Source organism: Ptychodera flava (genome assembly GCF_041260155.1).
Source record: "Ptychodera flava strain L36383 chromosome 23 unlocalized genomic scaffold, AS_Pfla_20210202 Scaffold_23__1_contigs__length_28996876_pilon, whole genome shotgun sequence".
Lineage (NCBI taxonomy): Eukaryota > Metazoa > Hemichordata > Enteropneusta > Ptychoderidae > Ptychodera > Ptychodera flava.
Genome location: NW_027248277.1, coordinates 5,019,466 through 5,047,029, shown reverse-complemented (window position 1 = coordinate 5,047,029; position 27,564 = coordinate 5,019,466). Strand labels below are relative to the sequence as shown.

The 27,564-nt window shown below is 38.1% G+C and overlaps 1 protein-coding gene and 1 non-coding gene across 2 annotated transcripts; one reads left to right on the top strand and one right to left on the bottom strand.

The window, feature by feature from the left end:
* The first annotated feature begins 4,125 nt into the window (after positions 1–4,125).
* On the top strand, positions 4,126–26,443 carry LOC139124341 (protein sneaky-like). Its single transcript, XM_070690479.1, has 12 exons — positions 4,126–4,241; positions 4,662–4,865; positions 5,468–5,607; positions 5,922–6,084; positions 7,206–7,349; positions 7,555–7,676; positions 7,994–8,148; positions 24,154–24,253; positions 24,790–24,885; positions 25,137–25,263; positions 25,788–25,904; positions 26,313–26,443. Exons 2-12 carry the CDS (start codon positions 4,841–4,843, stop codon positions 26,441–26,443), a joined length of 1,320 nt encoding a protein of 439 aa, XP_070546580.1. The 5' UTR covers positions 4,126–4,241; positions 4,662–4,840.
* On the bottom strand, positions 23,493–23,565 carry Trnak-uuu (transfer RNA lysine (anticodon UUU)). The gene has a single exon. It is a non-coding gene; the product is annotated as a tRNA-Lys (tRNA).
* Positions 26,444–27,564: the final 1,121 nt, after the last annotated feature.

Genomic DNA, 27,564 nt, shown 5'->3' with positions numbered 1-27,564 from the left:
TCCAAAATTATCGAAATTCCCAGTGTACAACTTGTCGATTCATTCTGTGTGTCTGTAATGTCAAACGGTATTGTTGACAACAGAATGTAAATGTATTCTTGACTAGAACGTATTTGTCAAAATAATACTGTATATTTTATCCAGTTGCAACGTGTTGTGTTGGCAAGGGAAATACTTGGCCTTTAAACAAACATTGGGTACATTATTGCTGTTTTATAGTTTTGGCAATGCAAGTGAATTTGTAGATATTGAAATACATGTTGGAGTTTGATAATTGGATACATTTTCAGTAATAATGTGAGGGTATGACGTCACAAAATTCACTGGTATTGACAAAGCTATAATATAATATGTAATATTCTGGTTATTGTCGCTTGAAAGTCAATATTAACATATTTTCCTTTGATACCGTGCTTGTAGCGCTAATGAACAACAATTTTTCAATGAAGATATCTCTAACTTTGATAATTTAATTTTATGCACAGAAATAAGTACATATTACAGTGTGTAATGATATTGTTGACAAAGTATCGAAAGTGTATTACAATGACATGGAATTATCGACAATAAAACCAGACATTAGATACAAACAAGGTGTTAATAAGCTTGACGTCATTTCCACATGAGTTTTTGATTCAGAACAAGAAATCCTAGTATGTGAACAGAACAACACTGAAAATACTTAAAAACAGGCACAGGAGCGTTAACATCTCGAGCTTTTCCATAAATCAATTTATTCAATTTGCTGAATGTACACATCTTAAAGAGGCATTCCCACTTGGTTACATTATTAAACACATTTGTTTAATGCCAACGGTCGATATTTGACGTGGCGACTCCGCGCGGATCGCGAGATATCGATAAAAACATGCCATTTCCCGAGCGTATTTTTCACATCCCGAAGTTTTACGATCGTTTCTGGTTATGACCGAAATCCCCAAAAGTGTGTTGTTGTGCTGATTGACGATATTCTAAGGAGTCCAAAAACGTTCGAATGACGCAATTAATTTACCTCCTACTGCGATGACTTTATATACATCATTATCAATGCTTTACCTCTGGTAATTCTTTTTTAAAACTTCTCCTTAGTGTTTGTCGTTTCATTATTCTCAATCAGTTGTATTAAATTTTTAAACAATACCACACAGATATCAGTTTTTACATGTAAAATATTAGTTGCCTCTGGTGACTACATTTTGTCGTCTGCCACACAGTTACGCGTGGTTCGATACATAGCGGCCGCCGCGTGTGGTATGCGCGCATACCACGCGGCGGCCACTATGCATACTATGTATCAACCGCACCTATCTGTGCTAGTCACCTATGCGAATTCTGGTGGAATCAGCAAACTTTGTTTTTTCTTTTTTTTTGGCCGAGCAGTAGGACTCGGCTTTCTCCCATGGGACATGACCGCTCACCGACGTGTGTGGTACTGCTGTGGCGTACAGCAGCGTCAGCGCGTAGACTCGTACTCCATAACTTAGTTGACAATGGCCCCAGTGCCGAACGTTCTATGTTCGGAAGCTGAATATAGGTGAGCCACCGGAATTCAAACTTTAACTTTTTTTGAGGACATGTTTTTATCGATATCTCGCGATCCGCGCGCAGTCGCCATGTCAAATATCGACCGTTGGCATATAAAAAAATGTGTTTTAAAAATGTTACCAAGTGGGAGTGCCTCTTTAATATATCATGGCCAATGTCATGTGATGTGAGGGACAGCACTTCCAAGTCATCTTTGTGTGTAAAGAAAGAATAGTTTAGAAATGACATTTCGATGCTATGCAATAATTTTGATGAAGGCAAAATGCTTTCTTAGGATACTGTACGTTAAAGTAAATTTAAACATTAATATGTCTTACATTTATGTAAGTTTCAACTGCCTGTTTTACTCGTTGTAATCATAGATCTTTCTTTTTGTGATACATTTAAGGGTTTTACTTGTCACTTCATATATTTTGTAATTGTCACTTTTATTAATTCACAATATATGCTGAAAACTGCGAGTGTTTTTGATTTTTTTAAGATTCGGGGTTTCGTTTTAAAAAGGAGAGTTGTTTAAATCATTTCATAGTGTAATTTAAAGACTTTCATCGTGTATATTATTACAGGAAGGATAATACTGAGAAAGGCTTTCAAAACCTACATTTCAGTCACTCAAATTGTCATGTGCTATATTCTCTGAAATATTCTAGAATAAAATCTGACTTCAAAAAAACGTTGAATTGACTAATGTATAAAAACATTTAATTGTACGAGAAAATAAAATATGGCCAGACAAAGTCTTGACATTTCAAGATTTGAATGTTCATGATTTGTCTGTCTGTTTGTTTGTTTGTATGTTTGCGTAAGGGAATTCACCTCAACAATGTCGTTTGACCTCTTCGTTGAAAAACTGTCAAACCTAACCATAAAACAGCTCAAAATGCATTCTAAGAATAAGATGTATTGTCCTTGTTATCTATCTACTGCATCAAAGAAATATGGAGGAATACTGTTTCCCTTTGAAAATTAGAAGATATTAAATGTATGCATCGATTGCATTGAATGTAACGATGAAATATCGAATAATATGAAAAAAACAGAACCGGTAGAGAGTAACTCTTAATAGAGCGGTGAAACTTTGCAGTATGGGAACTGTTGCCACAATTCTGCAAACACCATCGCAGGAATAGTATAGTCGCGATTTATCTGTTTTAATCCTGACTTTCACCCTATGGCGTAGATTTGAAATACGCGGTACGCCTAATACACAAATCATTCATATTATCAAAGCCATTAATGTGAATACAAAGATATTTACGTTATAATCTTCTGATTTCTTGTCCAGTTTTTACGGCGAGATTAAAAGAAGAACATAAAGTAGTTTTGTCATGGCTATTTCGCACCGCACAAACAGAAAAGGACACGTGACTGAAACATCGGATCTCACCACTTTACGGTAATCTGCGAAAGAGTTGAGGCTTCTCTGCAGATCTGGAGGCAAACTCATATTGTATTAGAGTACAGGTGTAAAAGCAAATGGGCATATAGAGTGTGCGGACAAAATTAAGGATATTGCGACAGAAATAACGGATAGTAAACATATGTATACAGAACCAGTGTCATTGTTTTCGCTGTTATTTAATTATTCAAAATATAGCATGACATTGCTTATTCGATTTGCACGTCATGGTTCAATGAGATTCCAATGATCTTTGCGCGTCTTCAAAGAGTTCCATGGTTGCGCGCGTTACCTAGCGACCAGTCCTAGACGCGCACTGTAGAACGCGTTTAATTCCATCACATACGTTCGCGGTTTTGTGTTTGTGCCATTTATATATAAGAAGGGGAACCACGCATCACGGACATTTCAACTTTAATTTTCAACGTGAAGAAATCTCAGAGAAATGAAATGTTTGGCCGTGTGTTTACAGAAGTGTTCCACAGGTAATGTCAAAGTTACACCTTTCACATTGACTTACATTTGGTTTTATCGTCAGATTTTTTTACTTATTCTGACCAACACTCTCAACAAGTCCGTTCCTGGACGTTCTCTGGTAGATCAGTAGCTAGATAGAAGAGCAGTAAACATACAGTGGCGTTTTGCCTTTGTTTTGCTTTGTTTTGTTTTTGCTTTACATCGTTTGTCGTTCTTTCTCATGAACTTTGAATGTATGTCATGTTATTTCACGCGGAGTTTACGTTATTCGGCGGCCGTAGAGATGCTTGGTGCTTGGTTTTATATGTTACATACTATTAGGCCTACTTCTACGATGTATTTTATTTACATAGTGAAGTTCGCATATCAAAGTATAGATGTGCAAAACATGCTAAGTGAGAGTTTTGGTGTTAAACGTTGAAATCCGGTAAAAGCAAAACAACAAGTCACCATTTGATACGTTTTGCCTTCCCTCCGGCAATATCAGATTTCACACTGAATAAAAAAGATGCAAGCTATGCGCCAAAATAGTATAAGCGTGTTCACCTTCGGTTTAATTTCTTAAATAAGTAACCAGTGAAAATATCGCAAAGCATAACTGCGGTTCTTAAAATAGAGGTGACAATTAATGGCAAAGATATGTTAACGTTTATTTATTTATTTATTTATTTATTTATTTATTTATTTATTTTAAAAGGTTTCAGAGAAGCATTGCGGCGTCATTTTCCTCGTCTGGAGAAGTTGTTATGGAGCAAGGCTGATGAATATAGATTAATAAAAACAGTGCTTGGGTTCTGTTTTGGTTCAGCGGTTGGTGTGGGTGAGTGTTCATGAAGATAGGGAGTTTCTCAGCTCCTATCTCTCGGCGAGAAATCTTCTTTTTCTGCGCAATGAAATTTTAGTTTATTTTTCAGGATACGATGCTAATCATTGAGTTTCTTCAAATGGTAGAAGCTTAACAACAAAAACAGTTTGGAGTAACTGCACGTCGGTAAGCTGTGACGTACGGCATTCACCCCTGAAATTGGACTAAAATAATGTAGCGTAGGGTTCCTTACCGACATTATTTAAAACTCTCGACTTGTTTTCGTATTTTCTTATGTTCAGTGAATGCCGTTTTAGTTATCTATTCTTTGTACAGTTACAGTTTCGGTGGCGACATTTTCAAAATCTCTGTGCCTTTCAGGTGACTCATACATCATTTTTAATAAAGTCTTTATTCTCCCATCCTCACTTTCAGCTCTTTATTTTACTGTGTTGATCCGGCTACCTTTCACTGATGGAGAAAAGTTGTTGATAGGGGGCGCTATCAAGGCGCTGCTGGCTATAGGCTTTGCAACATCCACTCAGATTCGATGTACCATAATCCTGGTTATCCCATATCTGTTCAGCAAGTATGGTAGAAATATCGTCAGCACCATGACTATCGCTATGTTATTAGGTGGTAAGTTGTTCTGAAACAATGTATCTAAATTTTATATGATGTTTGTAATTACAGTCTACATTCCAATAACACGATTCACAATTTAACTGTCATTATTTCAATGAAAAAAGTTTATAGAATGCCAATATGAATACTTGAATGATAGTATTGATAGACATCTTTAATAATAAAAGTTTCCATAATAATTGTCGATGAGAAATCCTTTGGCTGAATAATTAATATTTACATCATCGTCACCAGCACATTGTCTAAGATGATATCACCATCACCGTCATCAACATTATCATTGTTGTCGACGTTTTCGTCGTCGTCGTAATGATAATCATCATCATCATCATCATCAGTAGCAGTAGCAACATCGTCGCCGTGGCAGTAATTTTCTTCGTCGTTCATCATCATTATCATCATCGTCATTATGGTTACATGTTATCATCATTTTAATCGTTGATCTCTTGATCTCAACACCATCATCATCATCATCATCATCATCATCGTCCTCACCGTCATCATCGTCACATGTATGATAATTTTATCGTTGATCTCCTCTGGTTGCCACAATGAGATGCACTGTATCTTCAAAGTATTCCCTTTGTTTATGTAAGGTCCGGTCACAAACATCTTCACCAACGCCAGGGAGCTTTCACGGTCCATCAGCTGTACTGCATCACTGACCTACAACAACAGCAAATTACTCTACGAACTAATGCATCAACCCTTTTCAGATGTCCTCAAAGATATACAGGTAACAAACTCACCCTTGAACTTTGAACCCTGAGGTGATCTTTCAAAGCAATTAGGCTGACCTTATACTATTTTGTCGAAGAAACAATGCGGAAGAATGTGGAAAGATGTCATCATGGGGCCATTCATGCAGTATAGTGTAGACGCCGGTTGTAAAATTTAGCCAGAGTTGTCAAAGTATCGCATTGCTGAAATAAGATGTAAGTGTGGTCTAAATACGCTAAGTAAACGGTACCGTTAAAATCGTTCAAAGATGTAGCTTTTGAATTTTGTTTAGAAATGGCATTATATCTGTTTTGATTTGATATTGCACAGTCTCAGAGTAAAGACATGCAGGAGATATCAGGAAAACTGAAAGAAGAATTTGTGAAAATAGAAGAGGAAGTTGAGAAAGACGATGAAGGCATGCAAAGAGAGACCAAGAAAAAAGAGAATCCTGAAGACAATTACAGAGAAAAACTGGATTACAGATGCAAAGGTTAATCACTTTATAATATTCAACACAATGTTTTACGCACGTGAGGAATGATTTAATAGCGTTTTATTCGAGGTCATTATACTTTTAACAAATTTATACATTTCATGAGCCCCGGCGTGGCAGTGGCAGTCACGAGATTAGGTACTTACGATTGTTCAGTAAAATTTCAAAGCACCCCTTATCTTGGAATTTTCAACGAAAAAGACACCTTATTTTGAGAAATATGGGGAAACAATTAGCCCAAAAGATACCCCTAGTTTATATTGACTACAGTTTTACGCAACATGATAACTTTGAAAAATAGTGTCCTTTATGACATCATTGTTTAAATTCTCATTTTTAATTTAGCCCTGACATGGATGTATATAAAAGAAAATTATTTACCAGATTTCAAAGGGGTATTCTCATTATTTCACGGATCGACTTTGCTACAAAAGCTCCTCTTCTTCGTGTTTTCACGGACACTCCCCTTTTCCCGTAATTTTTTGAACATGCATGGGTACCCATTTTCCCAGAGACTGTCACCAACGGGATTATTGCCAAATGATGCATTTCTTATATTTGATGTGTGATGATATATTCTGCCATATTACATGACTGTCATAGGATATAAATAAAAACGACAGGAAGACAAATGGTTGCCGCTGTTCAAACAGGGAAAACATTTCCGAAACAATTCGATTTTTCTGCAGTCCTTCATATACAAACAAGTCTACTAACGCACGAGAGATTTACATGGTTGTGTGACAATACTCTGAGCTACAAATGCTACACGTCCAGTTAAAGTAGTACGCACGTCGAAAGTTACTTTGCGCAAAGTTATCTCAGGGAATATTTCGATCAGTCTATTAAGATCACCGTGCAAATTTTGGTACTAGAGAAACAGATTACCAAGATTTATATTACCGATATTTGAAATTCAAAACGGCCCGAATCCTTCTGGTAACTCTACTAAGAAAAATAAATTTATTTTCGAAAAACTAAGACAATAAAAAATTTTCTTACACAAAGAGCTTAATATGAACCCCCACAAGTGGTAGATCAGAAAGTCTCCTTTAATGACTCAGTAACTCAGCCCTTCTCTGAATGTTCCTAATGTCTCGTCGTTTTGTTTCCAACAGATGTTTTCAACGCTGGTGTGGTCCATTGCAAGGAGAAATTTAAAGAAGCTGAAAGGAAATGTCACAAAGCAATCAAAGTACCTGGCGTCAAAGATCTACTGTGTGCACCAATGAAATTAACGGTCCTTTGCAAGATTGTACAAGGTGAGAATTGTATCAGGCACTACATCCTGGTTATTGCAGATTATCAAGTTAGGGCAGTTTAATAAAGCTAAAAATAACGGTACTTTTCGGGGATGATGTAAACATTTTGTGGTTTATGGGATTCACAAGTTTTCATTTCAATGTACAGTTGAATCTGTCAGTTGAACCCCCTCTCTGTCTCTCTGCCTCTCTGTCTCTCTCTCAGGTTTTGACTCCCTCTGTGACACAGACGAGGCTGTCAACCCTGGGTTCGGTGACACTTACAAGGAATCGGATCAAGCCGTGGAGGAATTTGACAAAAATTTTCAAGTTGAAATGGGATGGCAGGTAACGTTTTGAAACTTCATCAAGTCGTTTTGGAAGTTACAGACAAAGCGTAAACCTCGAATTATAAATACAAGAAGTATTTCGCCGACTTCTATGTGGAATGAATGTCGACAACTATGACCAGTCTACAGATAGAGTGTCTGACCGGTTTGTTATTCGATTTCCATAGAGTGACCGACCTACATACAGTTAAAAGGTGTTGACGAATTTAAGGTGCCCGGTCAAAGGTCAATCATTGTAACCTCTCACTGTCTCACAGATTCTTTTCAATATACTTGACAATTGCTCTCAAAACGGTGGTATCATATTTTCACTAGGTTATGCAAAGAAAAGAAAAAGTCGACATCAGAACAGCCGAGGACATCAGACTCGCTGTTGAAAATGAATTCGAAACCAGGAAACGATGGCTTGTTACCGTGGCAACCATCATTAAAAGTTTCGTCGCTTTCAACTTTGTTTTGATGTTTTTCAGGTAGGTACAGCAATAAAATCTTTAGCCTATGACATGATTGTTTCCCCAGCATTACGCCAGAAACTTTAACTGTGTCTATAAAATATATTTTAAGTATTTGAAGAAATAATATAGTGATCAGCTTAGACTGTGTGTGTAATCTGCAATGTTATTATCGACAAATGAATTTAAATGCAGACGTATAGGACTTCACCGACTGTCAACTACTATACTAGATTGCATATTGCAATGCATGTTGTGGGCAGGTCTTGTAATTTATATTTCATCTTACTTCCGACAAAAAAATAAAGAAAATGACTTTGTTTGACATTACAAAATGCTAAAAATATCATCCAAATGGATCGCTATATTCTCTTTTAACATAAAAGTGATATCCATTTAATATCAGTCAATTGTGTCAATTAGATGATGACTGAAAGTTCTGCATTCATAAAAGTTCACGTGATCTGATGAGGTAGTTTTTCTGACTTTTGAAGTCGGAACAGGCTTTTAGACTGTCGATCAGTGACCTTTGAATTACCCGTATGCAAAATACTTCCATTGTCCGGTATGACATGGCATCGTAATACGCATGAGCTGACATTTACCGTGGCCGAAAACGACACAAACCCTCTTCAGTTTGTAATTGCGTCGTTCTGTTTGAGCTGCGTCGTTCTGTTTTGATCTGCACTCTTCAGTTTGTAATTGCGTGGTTCTGTTAGAGCTGCGTCGTTCTGTTTGAGCTGCGTCGTTCTGTTTTGTATGGAAGACCGGTCACGACATGCGACATGCGGGTTTTTTTTTAACTGCGACCAGGAGTTCTTAAACTGCGACATGCGAGTTCTTAAACTGCGACATGCGGGTTGCAAAACTAATATGGCGTTTGCATACATGTCATTTCGTTCTCCTCCTAACGATGGATTACAGAGGTATAGACGAGCTTATTTCTGCATACTTCTACAATGGATACACCCTGGGAGAAATAGCGGCCACGTTAGGACTCCGACATGTAGGGAAGCTAGACCGGTCACGACCTGCGACATACGACCTGCGTCTTTAAACTGTGATCTGCGACCTAACCCTAACCCCTAACGCTAACTAACCCTAAGTTATGCGGTTACAATTTTTCCCTCCCTTGGCCTAATCTCCAGGTTGAGAGCGAAGTAAGGCTTTTTACCAGAGAAAACCTAACCCCTAACCCTAACCCCTACCCTAACCCTAACCCTAACCGCAGATCGCAGTTTTAAAAACTCGCATGTCGCATGTCGTGACCGGTCTTCCATAGTTTTGCCTGCGCTCTTCAGTTTGTAATTGCGTCGTTCTGTTTGAGCTGCGTCGTTCTGTTTTGACCTGCGCTCTTCAATTTGTAATTGCGTCGTTCTGTTTGAGCTGCGTCGTTCTGTTTTGACCTGCGCTCTTCAGTTTGTAATTGCGTCGTTCTGTTTTGACGTGCGGACGCGGATACCCGAGACGCGCAAAATCGATTTTCCTTCGTGGGTGGTATGGAACGCGAAAATTTCAAAAACAAATCACTAAATCTAGCGCTACACATTGTAAAGAAGTATCGCCTGTAGTTCATCGAGAATTCAACTTACGTTAATTATAACTAGGCGAATTGAAAGATAAATAGTTAGATTTACCAAATCGTACAATATTTAGTGTCTTATTAGTTCATATCGCTGAAAAAGCGCGAAGTCAAATGTTGTCTCGTGCGTTTTGACAGAAAATACAACTCATTCACTCCTGAATTTTCCGGTCATGCTCATTACATGTTTCTTCTCCAAGTTTGATTTTGTCACTGTCCTTTTACACAGACATCCAACTTAAACGCTATGCCCTCAGTTTTGGCGATAAGGCCGTGAGACGGAAATGTTAACTTAAAATAGCACTGACAGGTACAGGTAGTCCTTGCAAATCCCTAAAATAACAGCTAAAGCGCATGCGTGAAGGTTGCCCTCTAGCGACGATACTCATTGTAGCGTTTCTCAAATATAATTTTTACTATAACCCAAACGGGATTCGAACCCCCACACACTCACAGCAACATCGCCTAGCTGCTAGGCCTCACATAAAACCAGTCGGCTACCGTTTACCGTTTCTCATCCTGAACTTTTGCGCCGGCGAAAGTATCTCCCCTATAAAAGTGCAGAAAATTAAGCTTAAAAATGAGGCGATTTACTGAAGCCTTGTATCTCTAAAGTGGCCATATAAATTTTCTAAAAAACATAAATGAACTATTACTAATTGTCACTGATTTTTCTGAAATGCACACTTGCATATTGAGCCAGGAAGGGAAAAAATTACAAGTATCACAGCTTCTAGGCTATACCTGATTCAGTTATTTTATCAATTATTGTTCTAAAAGTACAGGTTTAAATTAATGATGAGGTTATGCGATTTACCTAAACTAAAATACGTATTTTTTATAAATCTTTTACAATTTGATGCAATAAGTATCTTATAACTCTATAGCCATGATAGGTATACGCCTCTTTTCACAAGGGTCAAACACAAAGAAAACTTATATACAGAAGACAAAGTACAGGATAACAACAACATTACAATACAGACAGGTTTCATGTAAAAGTGTCGAAAAAGCTTTGTCGATAAAATTTGTAACCAGCCTGCTTAAAACCTCTAACACTTGTACAACTTCTTATTGCTGAAGGCAAATTGTTGTACAGGTAATTACTCAAAAAGACTGCTTAAATAATTCGGTTCTAGCAAATGTAACTTGTAGAGCTTTATTACTAATAAATCTTAAAATCTTTGTGGATCTTTGTACTTCGTTGTTATATCCCGGATGTATGGAGGAGACTGGCCACAACATACCCTTGTAAACAGACACTACTGGTTGTACTTATAGCGATGGGATAGCAGATACCATTGTAGAAGTGTAAACATTTCAATGGATGAGGTACCAAAGTTACAATTCAAAATCAGTCACATTGCCCGCTTAAAAGACAGTTCAAGTGATCCATATCCTTTTGACTACAACAACCCCAAATATCGAGACCATAATCAAAATATGGTAAAATGAAACTGTTATAAAATTGACGTCTAACTGAAACTGGTAAAAATGCTTAAATTCTGGCAAGAAGATAGAGATTGCTCTTTATTTTTTCACAATGCTATCAACATGTAATGTTTATGATAAATGACTCTGAATCTTCCACACCAAGCAGCTTTTCGCTTTCTACATTTTCAATATCATTGCCACCATCTTATGATGGAACTTTGAGTTCATTTTCAACCAAATTCATAAAATTGCAGCAAAACTATATTGTAATAATGATTAATGTCTTTAATGGCAATAAATCATTGTTGTAATGACATGTCAAAAAGAAATTTAAATGTTTCAGTCTTGTCACGCATAACGTTCACTGGCTGTCAGTCCATGTAGTGTTGATCTGAAAGAATAAGTTCTCACCACTTATTAATATACATGCATATTAAAAACCAGCAAATTTATCATTTATTATAGATATGTTTTAAAAGTATTTGTCAATGATTATTTACCAAGTCCTCAGTCAATTGTTGGGACAATTTAGTGCGTAAATTGTATAAAGAATGACACTCTTTGAAAATTATCACTTCAATGGATAAACATGCATGATATATTAACTTAACAGATATCAGTAGCAGATATTGTTATATAAAACAGGATTTTCACAAAACATCCTTCAATATCAGCTGTTCTGTGGAATCGTCCGACTTAAATGCTCTCATTGTTTCTGATAGGATCTCATCTCACAAACTTAAAGCACATCCGATGTGAACTCCCAATAGACTCCCTATACTTGATATGAACTTCAGCCTAATTAGTATACAGCATCGCCCTCTAGACTATCATTTTCTCTTGCATTGCATCGTTAGGAGAAAGTTGTCGGTATTATGTCCTGCTTTCTGATGTTAACATTTCCGTAATACGGCCTTATCTTGAACAATTTTGGTAATTTTCGTAACAGTTTATGTATAGGAATAGATTATGTGAATATCGCTTCTGGAGGAGGTCAATCTCTTCCGCGGGTCATTGAAGGGGACTTTGTTTTTTTCATGTTTTATACTACGTCACATTGTAGACACTCAGATAAAAATCAAGAGAAGAATGGGAAATCGTACCCAAAATGCAAGAAGATCGTTATTGACGATATACTATACGTATGGATTCAGAGACGTATTGGAAGTCATTAATGCTGGTTTTTTAAGTAAACTATAGCTTTTTGTCAGGAAAATCCGTCTCCGAACTCGGCTGTACGTGCGTATAGCGGTTATTCCATTTCCCGACCTCCTATATGTTTCTAATGCATACCAAAGCGGTCATCGCCTTGTATCGAACAGCAAGTGACTGTGGCTCGAGGGTAACTTGCATGGTATTGTTTTTGAAATACCGCGACGGTTATAGCTATTCTGCATGATAATACATTAAGTAAGCAACAGAAGATTGTCAACTTAATGCTTCCCTAACAAATAACTGGATTAAACGACCGTGATACTAATATGAATATTGTGAACGAAGTTATCATCAATTATATCGCCTGGAAAGTTAATGTACTTCCGGTTTTCAGGTGTCTGCATTTCATACGCTATCGTACTGTCAAATGACCTCCTCCAGAAGCGATATTCACAAAATCTCTTCCTATACATAAACTGTTACGGAAATTACCAAAATCGTTCAAGATAAGGCCGTGAGACGGAAATGTTAACATCAGAAAGCAGGACATAATACCGACAACTTTCTCCTAACGATGCAATCCACTATCGTCAGCAATGTCAATTTTCTTTGGGCATTTTTACATTATTTAGAGGAGGATTACTGCATGAACGGTCAATTTTGATCGGAGACCAGTATTCTTAAAATAAGATTACTTAAAATATTCGATCTCAAACTTACTTGCGAAATTAAACGAAAATTTGGAGAGCTCCACCTACCTGAACCGTCACCCAGTCAGTCTAATGTTGCTCTGAAGCGCACGCCAGGACCCCTTGGCAACGATGGAATTTGGCATAAGCATGCTTAGCAACAACGGAAAAATCGCATATCTGCGTCCGCACTGTTGAGCTGCGCCGTTCTGTTTGACTCTGCGCTCTTCAGTTTGTTTTGAGCATAACACGGAAGTACTGGAGCAAACATTTTGCAACAAACATTGCGCGGTCCTTTGGAGAATACCATAGCAATATCGTGCGCGTGGAGTTAGTAGAGGGAGAGCAACTCTACACATCGTTCATATAGGCCTATTGGTTGTTTGCTTTTAATTCAGTAGTGTGTATTTTTTGTTTCACTGTCTTGTGTACAGAACTAAATTGGTACCGCGAGACATAGCCCTGCGTACAGGTCTGTGTTCCCGGAGTTATACGGCCTCCACCACAGGAGGCCGTATAACGCCGGGAACACACAGACCTGTACGCAGTGCTAGGCGAGACAAAGCTGTATTAGGAATGTCAGTGCACTCTGCACTACAGAGTGAGAGATTGCGTACGACACAGCTACCTTTTAACGTTATATTTCGAAAGTTTGTCAGACTTTCTTCATCAGTCGCCTAAAGTTCAGGTGCAGTGGATAAAATGCGTGGTATAATGGCATATTGTACATATTTCTATGTTTGTCCCACGGGAAGTTTGTTCTTTCATTCTGGAAGTTAGGACATCTAATTTTGTTCCATCGTGTCCATGGTGGTGTTCGTATTGTATTCAATACTAGATTGAGATACATATATATATGTGGTCGTCAACATTATATATACATACATATATTATTTACATCAGAGAAAAAGGTAAAAAGGACAAAGAACAAGGATGGTACGCCTACTTACATAAAAAAGACATTCTCAATCTCTGATTCAAGAACATTACCAGAGTATGCCAGCTACTCCTATACTTTACAGTTGTACTATTTTTGTAGGCAATATTTCTCCCAACTTTGTGTTTTTTGTTTTACCTCCGTTATAAATAAATAGAACGGAAGAAATTTCTTTTTTCGTCTGCTCTTAGACAGAGATTGTTTCCTTTTCTCAAGATGATGTGCAGGGTAACAACATGTTTTTACTGTAATTTAAATAGCAGGGAGAGAGGTTATGCCTCCACAGTTACCCTTGGACGAGGCTACCTCGTGGTCGTCATCATCACTTGCCGTACGTGGTAGAGCCGACAGTTTACATCCTCAGCATTTTTTAGCCCGATGATTTTATATGCATGAAAGTGAAGGCAAATTCACACATCATTTCTACCTTTGTTAGATGATGCGGTACATCGAGTCGATTAATGTGTGTATATACAATTTCTCTAAATAACCATAGTGCATCACTCTTTTCCTTGTTCATCTTATGGCCGGGGATGTTGCCGAATGAGTCAACCAATATGATAAATTCTTTGGCATATTTCACATCTGATAACATTCCAGTGGTGTCATCTCCATACTGTGCAATTTTGTCCGATTTGAGTCCCCTTAATTGTTATGTTGTGACGAATGGCGATGGACTAATTTTCTACATCAACTAAAAACAAATAAAGTGAAAGAGGATCACCTTGTCTTGAACCTCTGCTAACTTACAAGTAATCAGAGGTGACACCATTATTAATTACCAGAAATAATAATGCAGTATAAAACTTTGACCCATTGAATAAAAGATTCACCAAAATTAAATATCTTCAAAGCAAAATTAAGGAAAGACCACTCGAAAGAGTCAAATGTATCGGCAAAATCAATACAAAGTAGATACCAGGAATATCATCATTTTCTCTTGTAAAGTGCATTGAGTTTTAAATCTTGCGAAAAGCGTCGCCCATGTAGCAACCTTTTACATAACCAGCTTGATTTGGGTGAATTATTTCCTGTAAAACTTTGAAATTCGAATTGAAAGGGCCGTGTCAACAATTTTTATAATCAACATTTAAAAGAGAAATAGGTTTCCAGTTTTTCCGACCAGCTGCAGACTGTCTTTTCCTGTTTTATCAATCAAAGTAATGATTGCTTGTCTCTTGGAAACTGACACTGACAACTCTCCATGTACATTTATTTGAAACTCTCTACAGTTAAATTACCAAACAAGGGCCAGAAACTCCATTCCCAAGGCTTTTATTACTAGACATGTTTTTCGAAGCTTGGTAGCACTCTCTGAAACTCAATAACCTTCACAAATATTTTTCTGTAATGCTGACCAGTAGGCCTATAGGCCTATGAAAATAGCCAGTGAACTCTTCTGCTTTTTCTTCAGGAAAACAATGTATAGTCTGGTATAAATTTCGATAAAACTCTTTCTGTGTATTTAAAATTTTAATTTAAATCTGTAGTAACAGTACCAATAGATGTTTGAAATTTACGAATGTGCTTTTTGTAATGATTTCTCTTTTCAAGCTTCAAAAAATAAGCATTGCTTCTTTCACCAAGATCATGCCATTGTCTGGCACTTTGAATAATATAACGTTATTCCCAAAATACTGGGATTTAAGTCCAAGTACATAATGCAGCTGAGGTATTGTCCGAGACGCGTCGCGTCGAGGACAATACCGAAGCGTAGATGTACCATGCCAGAAAATCCCGAGAGAGTTTGACCGTTGACCTCGCTGTTAATTTTATGCAGGAAATTACAATAACAATGCTTGGTCGAATGACGCAGTGCCTTGAATCATAGACCCTCGAGAAAAACGGGACAGGCAACTGCTGAGGTTTCTTTGTGCGATCTATCTTTGAATACATTAAAGTTTATTTGCCAAGCCGTCCCCACAACAATACTTCGTACTTAACACTGAATCTCATTAACGATCAAACTGACGTTCTGAATATGTACACTTTGCTCTTGCATGGCACGTTCCGAGTAATGACACAGAGAATTTTGAGGGTTTTTTGATACTAGTCATGGTGAATGTTCTGGTAATGATGAAGATCACATTTTGGATTCAAGCCGAAGCCAACGGGAAAAAACTAGACTAAAAACTGTGTACATTTAGCCATAGACGCTACAGAAACTCTTGCTAGATATCGACAATATAAGTTTACATTCCCTACCATAAAAATCACCGATAACAACAAACATTTACAAGTTAGACAGGTTTACACTTCCCCAGTCCTGCGAAACGAAAATCTGACCTTTATTTCATCTGTCACGCAACATTTGACGAAAATCATGGAACACAAAAAATGACTACTCCATCGGAGCTCAAATACACGACCTCTAACATTTTGGTATGTTTTAGCCTAAAGAAACACCAAAGTTCGGATAAGCTACACATGTTTACATCCGCAAAGTACTAGAAAATACATTTGTAACACTGACTTTCGCTGTCAGGAGAAACTTCGTGATAAATCGGGACTATCCATCGGTTGATGGATTCAGAAGCAGTAAGGTAGACATGCATTTACACAAAGCTGAACGCTGTCCTCGTAAATTTGGCCGTTCACAGTTTTCAAACAACAACATTTCAGTAGTTAACATACATACATTACCGAATCATGGAGCACTCCTCGCACAGAAAATATTCCGACGGTTAAAAACTGCAAAAACGGGGAAAATTCGGAGATACACGGACGATTGCAGAATGTAAACAACTCTGTGATGTCAACTGCTGTCAAGTCTGGAACTGCAGCATTATGTGTTTCGGATTTCTATTCGAAACTTTGTCACTTTACAGCAACATACTGACTCCCTGCAGACTTCTAGTTGCGTCGAATCTCGCTACCATATGTAAAAAGTACTTTAAAACCATTTTGACGAATTCTTCTCAAAGTAGTTGTAACACTTTTATTTCTAAAAATGGACTTGCGGGTAATCCGAAATAACTTGTAATCCGAAAACATTATTACCGTATACCCGCATGCACGTGTCTATGAACCGACGTTGTGCAGTCCCCGACCCATTAACACCTCTTAATTATTCCAAGATAGATCTCGAGGGTCTATGCTTGAAGGTGGGATCGCCAGTGGTATAGGGGAGGAGTACCTTCCCGATGGTGATAATGGTGCGGATTACCGTCGCCTAGGTGACTGGCGTTGCAAATACCTGGACTGAACCCACGCGTGGACTGAACCATTTGGTTTTTTTTGGGTGTCGATGGTACTTTGACAATAAAAGTAAAGATGCACAGATATCGAGTTTATTGTCTTGTTTATGAGCGGCCAGTATTTCCAACAGCATGAATTACGTGCATTTGCCCTAGAAGAAATAAATAATTTCGAATAAAACATCGCGAATATAACCACATTCCTTAAGCTCGACGTACCCCAAAGAACCATGAAATCGCCCGACTTTCGATTGAAGAGATGAGTTTTGCCAAACCGCGTATACAGAAAAAGTGGCAGATGACTTTATTTTTAGAATCATAGACAGTATAGCGAGATGTAAAAAATGTGAAAGAGGCTAACTATCCTAAATGTTTTTGTGTCGAGTTTGTGTTTGATTCGTTTCGAAAATGTGTTCCTACATTCTTATCCGATTGTGTGTTGATAAAAATGTTTGTTTCGCTTTGGATATTTGTAGAGAAGTTTGGATTAGTGTGTACGGTAATGTTTTGTTTGTGTGGGGAAAGCTTATGGCGAGACGCAGCCGGACCTATGTTGTTACAAAAGTTGATAGAGTCGCCCTTTGACGCTTGCGTTTCGAAACCCGGGTGTGGTTTCTCATCAGTCGCGGTGTAGATTCTTTCCTTAGTTTGTGTTTGTGAAAATTTATTTTAATGCATTTTAGTGGTCTTGCTTTTTCGATTAGCAAGGCAAGTATATTAATTTGTGGTCACGTTGTGAGTCCGTTTGGTGGTTCGGTTTGTTTGTTCTATGTTTCTTTACTTCGGTAAATTTTGTTTTGACTGGTGTGTCTTTTAGATTTTTGCGGAGGTTTGTGAATTTTTAGGCAATAAGTACCACTGGGGGTACGGATTTTATGTTTATTGGATCAAGATACTCACAAGTATCCTGGTTGATGTGCTTGCTCTCGTACATTTTGATTCATAGTTCGTTTACTTTGTTTACTGTTTGTTCTGGCTTGTTGTGTATAATACTGAGTGTTACGTAATTGCCTTTCGCATTCGAGTACGTAATCGTTTGTGTTGACAATGACGAAAACCCGACCCTTGTTGATGGTTTTTTTTCCCCGAAATTTGTCTATTGTTTGCAAGCTGGTTTATCGCGATTCTTTTAGCACGCGACATGTTTTGTTTCCTTGTTTGAAAGGGTATCTCTAGAAGTGCGAGTTTAGCAGCTTCAGATAGCTTTCAAGTTTTTGGTGTTTGTTGTTTGTGGAGCCCAATTTGACTTTTCTTTGAATTTGTGTTGTTGCGATTGTTTGTGTCTCACGATGTAGCGTAGTCACATTTTACGACTTTATTTGTTGAAATCCTGAGGTGGTTTTATTCTGTTTGGTTTTGTTGGCGTCCGAATTAATTTTAAGGCCTTTGCCTAGTACTATTTTTCGGAGTTTCATAGTTTGAGCGATGATAGGTTGTTGTTGAATTTCATGTTGTTGTCGGCTTTTCTTTGGAAATAGCTAATTTATTTCCACGGCCATTTTTTCTGTCACGTTATTTTTATGTGTACGATTTTTGTTATTTATTTTAAGTGTTTGTGTGTTCTATGTCATTTTAGGGGGTTTTTTTGGTAGTTCTCTTTTTGGAGTGTTGGTGGCCCTGAAAAGGGCCGCTTGGTATGGGTTTTTGTTAGCGCTTGGCGCGTTTGTTTTGGCGATGAGCCTATAGCTTTTTTATGCTTCTTTTCGCCGATTCGATGTGCTTGGTAAGTAGGTGTTTGCCGCCGCCTTGTCACTGTGTGTGCGTACATGGACAGTCTGCATAGCCCTTGAATGTGGTCTCGATTTTGATCAAACCATGGAGGTACCTCCATGATCAAACTTACAATTTAGGAGTATATATCAAAACTGATAAATGATTTATGTTTTCACATGGGTTCACAAAAAGTTTCGCCCCGGTGTTCATTTTTGGCCGAGGAATTGCATCTACCCACCCTTTACAGAGTAGTAAGCTTATGGGGCAAGTAAATATGGATGCGCCGGTGCGATTCAACGATCAATCTGTATATCGCATCGAAAGTCAACAATTTTACGGCACGGACTATGATTTAATAAGTTTATACACAGACTGTGGTTTATATAAAAATTATAAGGCGCGGGGTATTATATATTGACTGATTACTGTAGCTATAGATAGGCTACATTCAGGACGGGCAGCGACGGGCAGTAATTAGTAGGCAAAACCACGGTCCCTCCACAGAGGGACCGTGGCAAAACAGGTGGTTTTCACCGTGGGCAGAACTCGGTGCAATGATACTGAACATTAATAGTAAGCCTGTCACCTTGAAGGTAATGCTGTAGGTGAAACAAGTAAGCTTACTTCAAACGCACGATGGTACAAACATTCCTACCTCCATGGTACAAACAACACCATAAGTGAAACGTACACATAGAAATACACGCGTTCCTACGTTGTGCCCACCCGGGCCACGCGATTAAAATATGACTGATACTGCTGGATAGTGTTAATTGGGTCGGTAAACAGTCAATAATAGTTTAATTGACTACCTGGGTGATTGGCAGGTCGTGTCCAACGACGCATATGCAAAGCAGGCCAAAAGACAAAAGCCCCCAAAGATATTGACAGCTGGCCAGAGGTCACCATGAATACGTAATGACGCTTCACTACGCAGAAACTGCGTAGTCAAGCCCTTCTTAACCGGTCAAACTCTCTCGGCATTTTCCCTCTGCGGTATTTTGGGTATATTGGGAATAACCTTATTATTATACACCTTTTTAGTCCAACTTTACAAGAAAAATGTCGACATCCTTAAGGCGTCTTTTGGATGCCCGTCGCGCACTATACTGAGCGCGCACGAAATTTCAACACGCGCTGCGCCGTGCACATGCTAGAAATTGTACGTCAGCAGCATAATTTCACTCAAATTCACAGGTTTTGGACTGACCACGATTTGATTTGGGAAGTACTGAATGCTAAGAAGTATATATTTTTGTAAAAATGTAAAATATTCTCTTCTATTTCTTCGTGTTGACGTAAAGGTGTTTAAGGTCAAAGGTCAAATAGCGTCAATAACACCTAAAGTTCTGATACCGAAACTTATTGTACGACGAAATTCCATAGGTTAAAGACGCAGGTGTATAATAATACCTTGTGTTTTGACTTTTTAAATATAATCTAAAGCTCTCTTAACTTCATCAATGTCTTTCCTTGTTTTCTTTATTTCACTTTCTAAATTTCGAGGTTCTTTATGTTGCTCTAGCTTTGATTCCTTGTCTCTTTGACACTATCCCGTTCATTTGCTGCAATTTAACAAAACTCCCTGTTGTTATAATATTCAAGCCTTTGAATAAGAACGTAAGTTAAATCTTGTCCCGAATATCTTTTTTAAACTGCAAGCCTTTCATGATATCTTCCTCTTCCAATAGTAAAGAGTTAATTTTCCAATATCCCCTGCCTCTTTCATCACATTTAAACTTAGATGAACGGCAGAGTGGTCACACTTGATGGACGCATCAATATAAATATGTGAAACGAAGTCGTCCAGTGAATCGGATACAATGGCAACCAATAGTCAATCTGCTCTGGATCAAGGGTTCCCCCCCCCCCTCCAAGTAAAACGCAATTTGTTGGGATTCTTAATGCTCCAAATATCACTGATACTAAATCTGTTTATCATATCATCTACAGTTTTTACACCTTTTCTTTTATTTGATAGTTCCCACCTTTCCTGTCAAGATGTTCGTCAAATTTTACGCTGCATTGAATTCCCGCCAATCAGAATACTATCGCTAAAGTCAATACTCAACTATTCATACTAATAAGATTCCTATAATAAAAGCTTATCCATTCTCGTGATGTGTAGCATAAATATTGAAATGAAAAAGACCGACTCACTCAGTCTGTTCGGATAATTTCAAACTCCCCATCAATATGATTTTAGCAAGTATCGAAACAACTCGGCTGTTACTGGTTCCATGACAATACATTACATCGAAGCGACAAGAATCAAACAAGACGCATAGAAATCTAGAGTGAACTTGAAAAAGATGAAACACTAAAATATGTTCCAAAGCAAACAATAATCGCATATAGAAGGAACAGAAGTATGCGATACACTTATAAATGCCAGACTTCACAAAAGCTACAACAGCTCGATCGCATTCTGATACATGTGCATACACACAGCAAGACCAAACCGTAGACGTAGCTTCCCTACTTGAACCACAATCAGTGGAACAACATATTAACAAATACAGTCATTCAACACGTCTCATCAATAAAAAATTGAATTTTAAGCAAATGATGAAAAAAACTCTGTTTTCGAAACGTAATTTCAAAGAATCACGAGGGTAACGTTAGTCTCTCCGCTCCAATGCGGATTAACAGCAAGACACGTAAATTACGGGTACGTCTCGCCATGGCTAATCAACCATTCACATAAAACAGCTAAATATGATACACACATACACAGAATCATACACAAAACGCAAACAATTCAGGTATGAACGATGTGTGGAGCTGCTTTCCCTTTGTTACTTTCGCCATGGCTAATCAACACTTTACATAAAACAAAATCAAACATGATACACACTCACAAGATACACAATATATATCATACAGAAAACGCAAACAACTCATATATGAACAATGTGTAGAGTTGCTTTCCCTTTATTACATCAAAACAAACTGAAGAGCGACGACCAAACAGAACAATGCAGTTCAAACAGAACGACGCAATTACAAACTGAAGAGCGCAGAGTCAAACAGAACGACGCAGCTCAAACAGAACGACGCAATTACAAACTGAAGAGAGCAGATCAAAACAGAACGACGCAGCTCAAACAGAACGACGCAGCTCAAACAGAACGACGCAATTACAAACTGAAGAGCGCAGGTCAAAACAGAACGACGTAATCACAAACTGAAGAGTGCAGATCAAAACAGAACGACGCAGCTCAAACAGAACGACGCAATTACAAACTGAAGAGGGTTGGTGTCGTTTTTGGCCACGGTAGACATTGCTATTGCGGCAAACTAATAGTACAGACGTGATCATTGTTTGATCTTTTACACAACATGGTTCAACTCTGTTGTTTTGTAGGTTATGTTTGAATTTGTAACATTAAATAAAATAATTAATGGATGACGGAGTAAATTGAGTTCATCTTGGCAGGGGTTGTCTACAAGAAAGCTGAGTTGTGCGCTAAGCAAACATATATTTCCACCAATAAAATGACGCTTGCCTGAAATGAACACATTGAGCGGGAAAATAGCTGTGAAATCATTTGTGAAATTATTTGCATATGAAGGTTGATCTTGGAATTTCCTTAGAGCAATTTTGTTCCTTGTGATGTATGAATTCTTGATTGAGGTAACTTGTATCTCGGTACAAAAATTTGGATCGTAATATTCCATATTTTATCAATCCTCCATTTATGTAAACTCATTACGAAGTTTGTGGAGCAAACGAAGTTTTCAAGTCCTGTCTTTACCTTTATTATGAAAATTGAACGTAATTATTTCAAATAGTTATAGTAAAAAAAACACGAAGTTGCTTCATACCAAGGAGACCATGATGCAAAGTAAAGATTTAGATGACACAGATCTAGTTTGTAAGTCCACAGAGTTAGCCCCACCTTCTCTGTCGAGGATTCACCTGTTCTTAAGTCACTTACAGTAATACCACAGTCGCCTGTCTTCTAAAATTCTGCTCTGCGCCTCGACGTACCATAGACGTGTGTAGATATGTTGCTCACGCTTATATTTTGGCGACGTGTCTGTCAAACTCGGCCGAAAATCACGCAAAACGAGCGTTTCTGAAGCACATTAAGTATCAGGTGTGATTTTTGACAATGGTAAGGAACGATGAACGGTTACGTGATACATGAACTTGCTAATTTTCAAAGTAAAATCGAACGCGGAATGTGACATGGCATGGTCTGCATAGTCAGTTGGTTTCTTTTCTTGCATGCGTATCTACACACCTCTATGGTGCGACGAGGCGCAGAGCAGAATTTCAGAAGACAGGCGCGACTGTTGTATTACTAGTACTGACGTAGATTTCTTGCTATGGACCATGCACCCATCCTTTCATAAAGCGTTCTTTCTAATTTGAAGAAAAATAGGCAAACATAATGTAGATGACAAATTTAACTTGAAAAAATGAGTGGTTTTTGCGGTGTCAAAAAATTACACTTGTCAAGAAATTTGCAGTGATGGTCATACACAATAAAAGTACAGTAGTTACTTTGCACATAGGGATTAGCAGTGGAACTGCAATGCTCTTTATGTGTATTGACTCGTTGATACATCATGCGATGACGTCACCAACTGTATTCATCGCCGAGCTGTGAATTATATGTTAAGTGTATCAACAAAAAATAAGTAATCGCCCGCTAAGGGGGTTGAACCCTTGACCTTAGGATTAAAAGTCCCACGCTCTACCGACTGAGCTAACCGGGCTTCAGGCTTGTAAAAGAGTTGAGTAAACTTAATGTAATCAAGGACTTCTTTGAAATGTAATTGTCTTTTTAGATGCCATCACGAACAGTCTTTTTACATCACAAGTCGAATCGAATTTTTAGCGATTTTTGTGAAAAAATTACATAGAGGCAACAAACAGCAAACAACAATGGCATATTTATAACTTACAGCGCATTAACTTGTAAACTTTGGGAAAAGGTGTTCCGCCTAGAATTCTTTGACATTTTTTTAAAATTATCAATACATATTTCAGAAAGCTTTCATACATCAAGATGTCTCTGTAACCTATTCATCTTTATTTCCCTGTCAGCCCAGTCCTCAATCTCAATATTGACAACAATGAGTTTGGGCAAAATCATGGCGGTGAGGTGAGGTGAGGTTGATGATGAAACGTACGGGCCAGGAGTTTTTATTACTATTTGAAAAGCTTGGTGCAGTTGCTAGATTTATATAAATTAGATACCACATTAAAGAACATCACTTGATTTATTGTCAGCGGTGTTTGGCCAAAGTTATCATTGGAAATGCTTCATTATAAAACACTCCTTCTTTATTCATATCTTTTAGTGCCCATAGCTACAACAAACACTATACGGGTGAAATAACATTCGACAATGTCTATATGACGTCATATTTTAGAAGAATTGAAGATAGGCGAAAAGACCAGGTATTGAGGGCAAATATGTAGATTGGCTCAATTCTCTTTCTCTTCATCGCCATAATCAGTTTCAATAAATCAGAAGCAATTTTGACGCCTTTGATAAAATTGGCGCTGCATTATTGAATGATAAAAACTGCATGACTAGTAACAATCGTAACTTTAATTTGAAAAGTACCAGAAGTAAATTTATTGTTTTCTATAGCATATGATGATCTCCGTCTGAGGAAAGGAGATGGCATAGTTTATTTTTCTATATAACACGATTGGATCTAATTTGGGAAAATAAGATGGTGAAGTGGTGTCGATGAATCTGAAAATGTAACCCCATCAATTTTTCTTTTTACGTTACACACTTGTTTTTATGAGTAATTTGTACGGCACCTAACACTTTTGAAAAATTGGAAAAATATGAAAATCCAATTATACCAAATTAGTTCCAATCGTGTTTAAAGAAATATTTCCCCGATCCGGATCGCGCCAACTTTCTGTTTTTAAGTCTATTTCCTCATTCGATAATGCATAGAATATCTTTTTACGAACAGAATAAACGGACACTGATGCCGCTAAAGAAAGCAGAAAGATCCGAACTGATAGTTCCGACAAAGTTTGCACTAATCGCCGTCGAAAAGACAAAACTTGTGAGTACAGCATCGAATGGTTACGTATATTTAACTTGGCCGAGGTAGCAAATGTGTTTTTTTTTTATTTTGAAAAGCATTTTCAGGCAACGGTGATGATGATAATGATGATGATGACGACGACTACGACCATGATGTTGATGACAGAGTGGCACTACAGATCAACTACCAATGTCTTCTGGACGTTTACATTTCTTTACGCCTGAAACATGTTTTTCATGTAACACTCTGATTTCGCTCTTTCTCCACAGATGCGTGGAACCTTGATAGTGTTTCTAAACATCTTGATATCAATTATCGTATCAATATTCGACTATCTACTTTACCATATTCTTGATATCGTCTCCAGACACAGTCAAGTCACCATCACTTTGCAAGGTAAGTTATCTTGATCGATGGGAAACTGATGTACAGACAGACAGACAGACAGACAGACAGACAGACAGACAGACAGAATGATAGACTGAAAGGTTGACTGGCCGAGTCACAGTGCATACTGAGCGAGGATTTGACATTTTGCGTCTCGACATTTGCATCAGTTCGCGACAAAACTTTAATGAACGAAAGGCAAGATTGATAGCCAGGGATAGTCAAGGTAAGACAGATCAGAGAATATTCAAACAAAATTATTTTAAATGTAGAAATGTAGTTAAAACTTTTCTGATAAATTAATGTGGGCCATCGATTCTGCCTAGACATAGTGTATGCGTAGAGAAAATGTGAAAAGTTAATGCTGAGCAAGTCTGACACTTTCGCTTGTACGTCTGTGACACAGATACAAACAATATTAAACAGTTTCAATAGTTCGCTCAATAAACATGCACACATGCAGTCGGCCAAATGCTGTAAGAGTTATCGCAATGTGTAGTTGGTGATACCTGACGTCATTTCTTCATAATCAGGAACCCATGCCATTCGATTGCGGATTTATGGTGATGGCGCTGTTGCACACTTGTTCCGTACGATGCTGTCAGGGTTCAACAGTGAACATTCCATTGACAGTGTCTCCACCAATACAGGTATGGACCTTACAGGGAATAAACATTCAAATTACATCTACCACTTACAACAATAGCCAAGTTTAAAATCTCTCTCATTCTTCATCAGCAAACGTTCAACCGACTCGGACAAAAAATATTACCATGGTTGTGTTTTTATTAGAGTAATTTTATACCCTGCTCTTTTTTTGTTTTTATGTGGCTTCTGAGTGAAGTATGGTCGCCGAATGACTTTCACCTTAAATTTTCTCAGCATTTGACCTGTGTGTCAAGCCTAACCAAGGAAATTCATTATATTATCTCAACATATTGAACAACGAGAAACGGTTTTCCAAGCGTGACTAGTCAAGATACTCCAAATATTCTAGAGAAAAATCAAATGAGAAGTTTTCTTTGTAGAAACCACTAATTTTTTGTTTTGTTTTTCAGCTTGTTTACCATATCCGTCACATCTTCCGTCTTCCACTCTGTATCTCATATTTGGATGTTGGTTCGTAGTTTGGTTCCTCCTCTATCTGGAAGCCTACGGCCTGAGACTGCGTCGTGTTATCTGTGCTTAGGTACCGTTCAGTTTTTACGGCCGGGGGGGGGGGGCCGGCAAAATCCAGGGGGGGGGGGTCATCATAATTTTGGAATCCGCAAAGGGGGGGTCATCGCTTTTCGACCCTCTTTACCGGCGGGCCGCCTTCGGCGCCCACTACAATAATATACCGGTACATTATGTATTACCCATGACCCTCTTAACGGGCAGACGCCTTTGGCGGCCCACTCCAATTAGGTTTACTTCATGCAATCTTTTAAATTGACTTTATTCCCAATTGAAGCCGCGGCTTGTATTAGAAACATTTTTGAGGGACCCCTGGGATCACGCACTGAATAATGGTAATGGCCGCGTGCCTTCAGCGGCCCTGTCCAGTAAAGTCTACTTTATGCAATAGCCATGATCGACCCTCTTTTCCGGCATACCACCTTTGGTGCCCCACTAGAATAAAGTTGACTTTACGTAATGGCCCATGACCCTCTTAACCGGATGGCTGCCTTGTCCATGGACATGAGTTGTCTATGGAAATGAAGTTAAAAATTGCCTTACAGTCGTCCTAATTAACAGACGTTTCAATGGATGTGGCTGAGAAGTTTGTGCACTGGCATCAAATAAAGAGCGCCGCATACCGGAGTTCAAATCCAAACCATGCGGGTAAATTTGACATATGGGTTTTGGTTATTTTTCAGGGGGGGGGGGGTCATCAATTTTTTTCTTCTGACAAAGGGGGGTCATCTTTTTTTCACAAAAAATGCAGGGGGGTCTATATATTTTTTGAACACCGGCGACAAGATTTTGCCGGCCCCCCCCCCAGGCCGTAAAAACTGAACGCTCCCTTACTTCTACCCAAAGGTATGTGGTCCAATAACTGTAACATGGCCTGTTTACATGGCAAGTACAGCATGAATCAAGATAAACGTTCCATACATGTATTCACGGTTTTCTGATTGGATTTCGAACAGGCACATTCCATAGCACCCTGTGATTTGAGATGCACTTTTTACATCTCCGTAATTCGTATTTATCATTTCATGTCTTATTGCAACGTATCATTCCTAATATTGGTTGACTTCTCAGTAATACCTAGCGATATAAGACAGTGCAGTGATAAACACGTTAACATTGAACTTTGAAAATCCA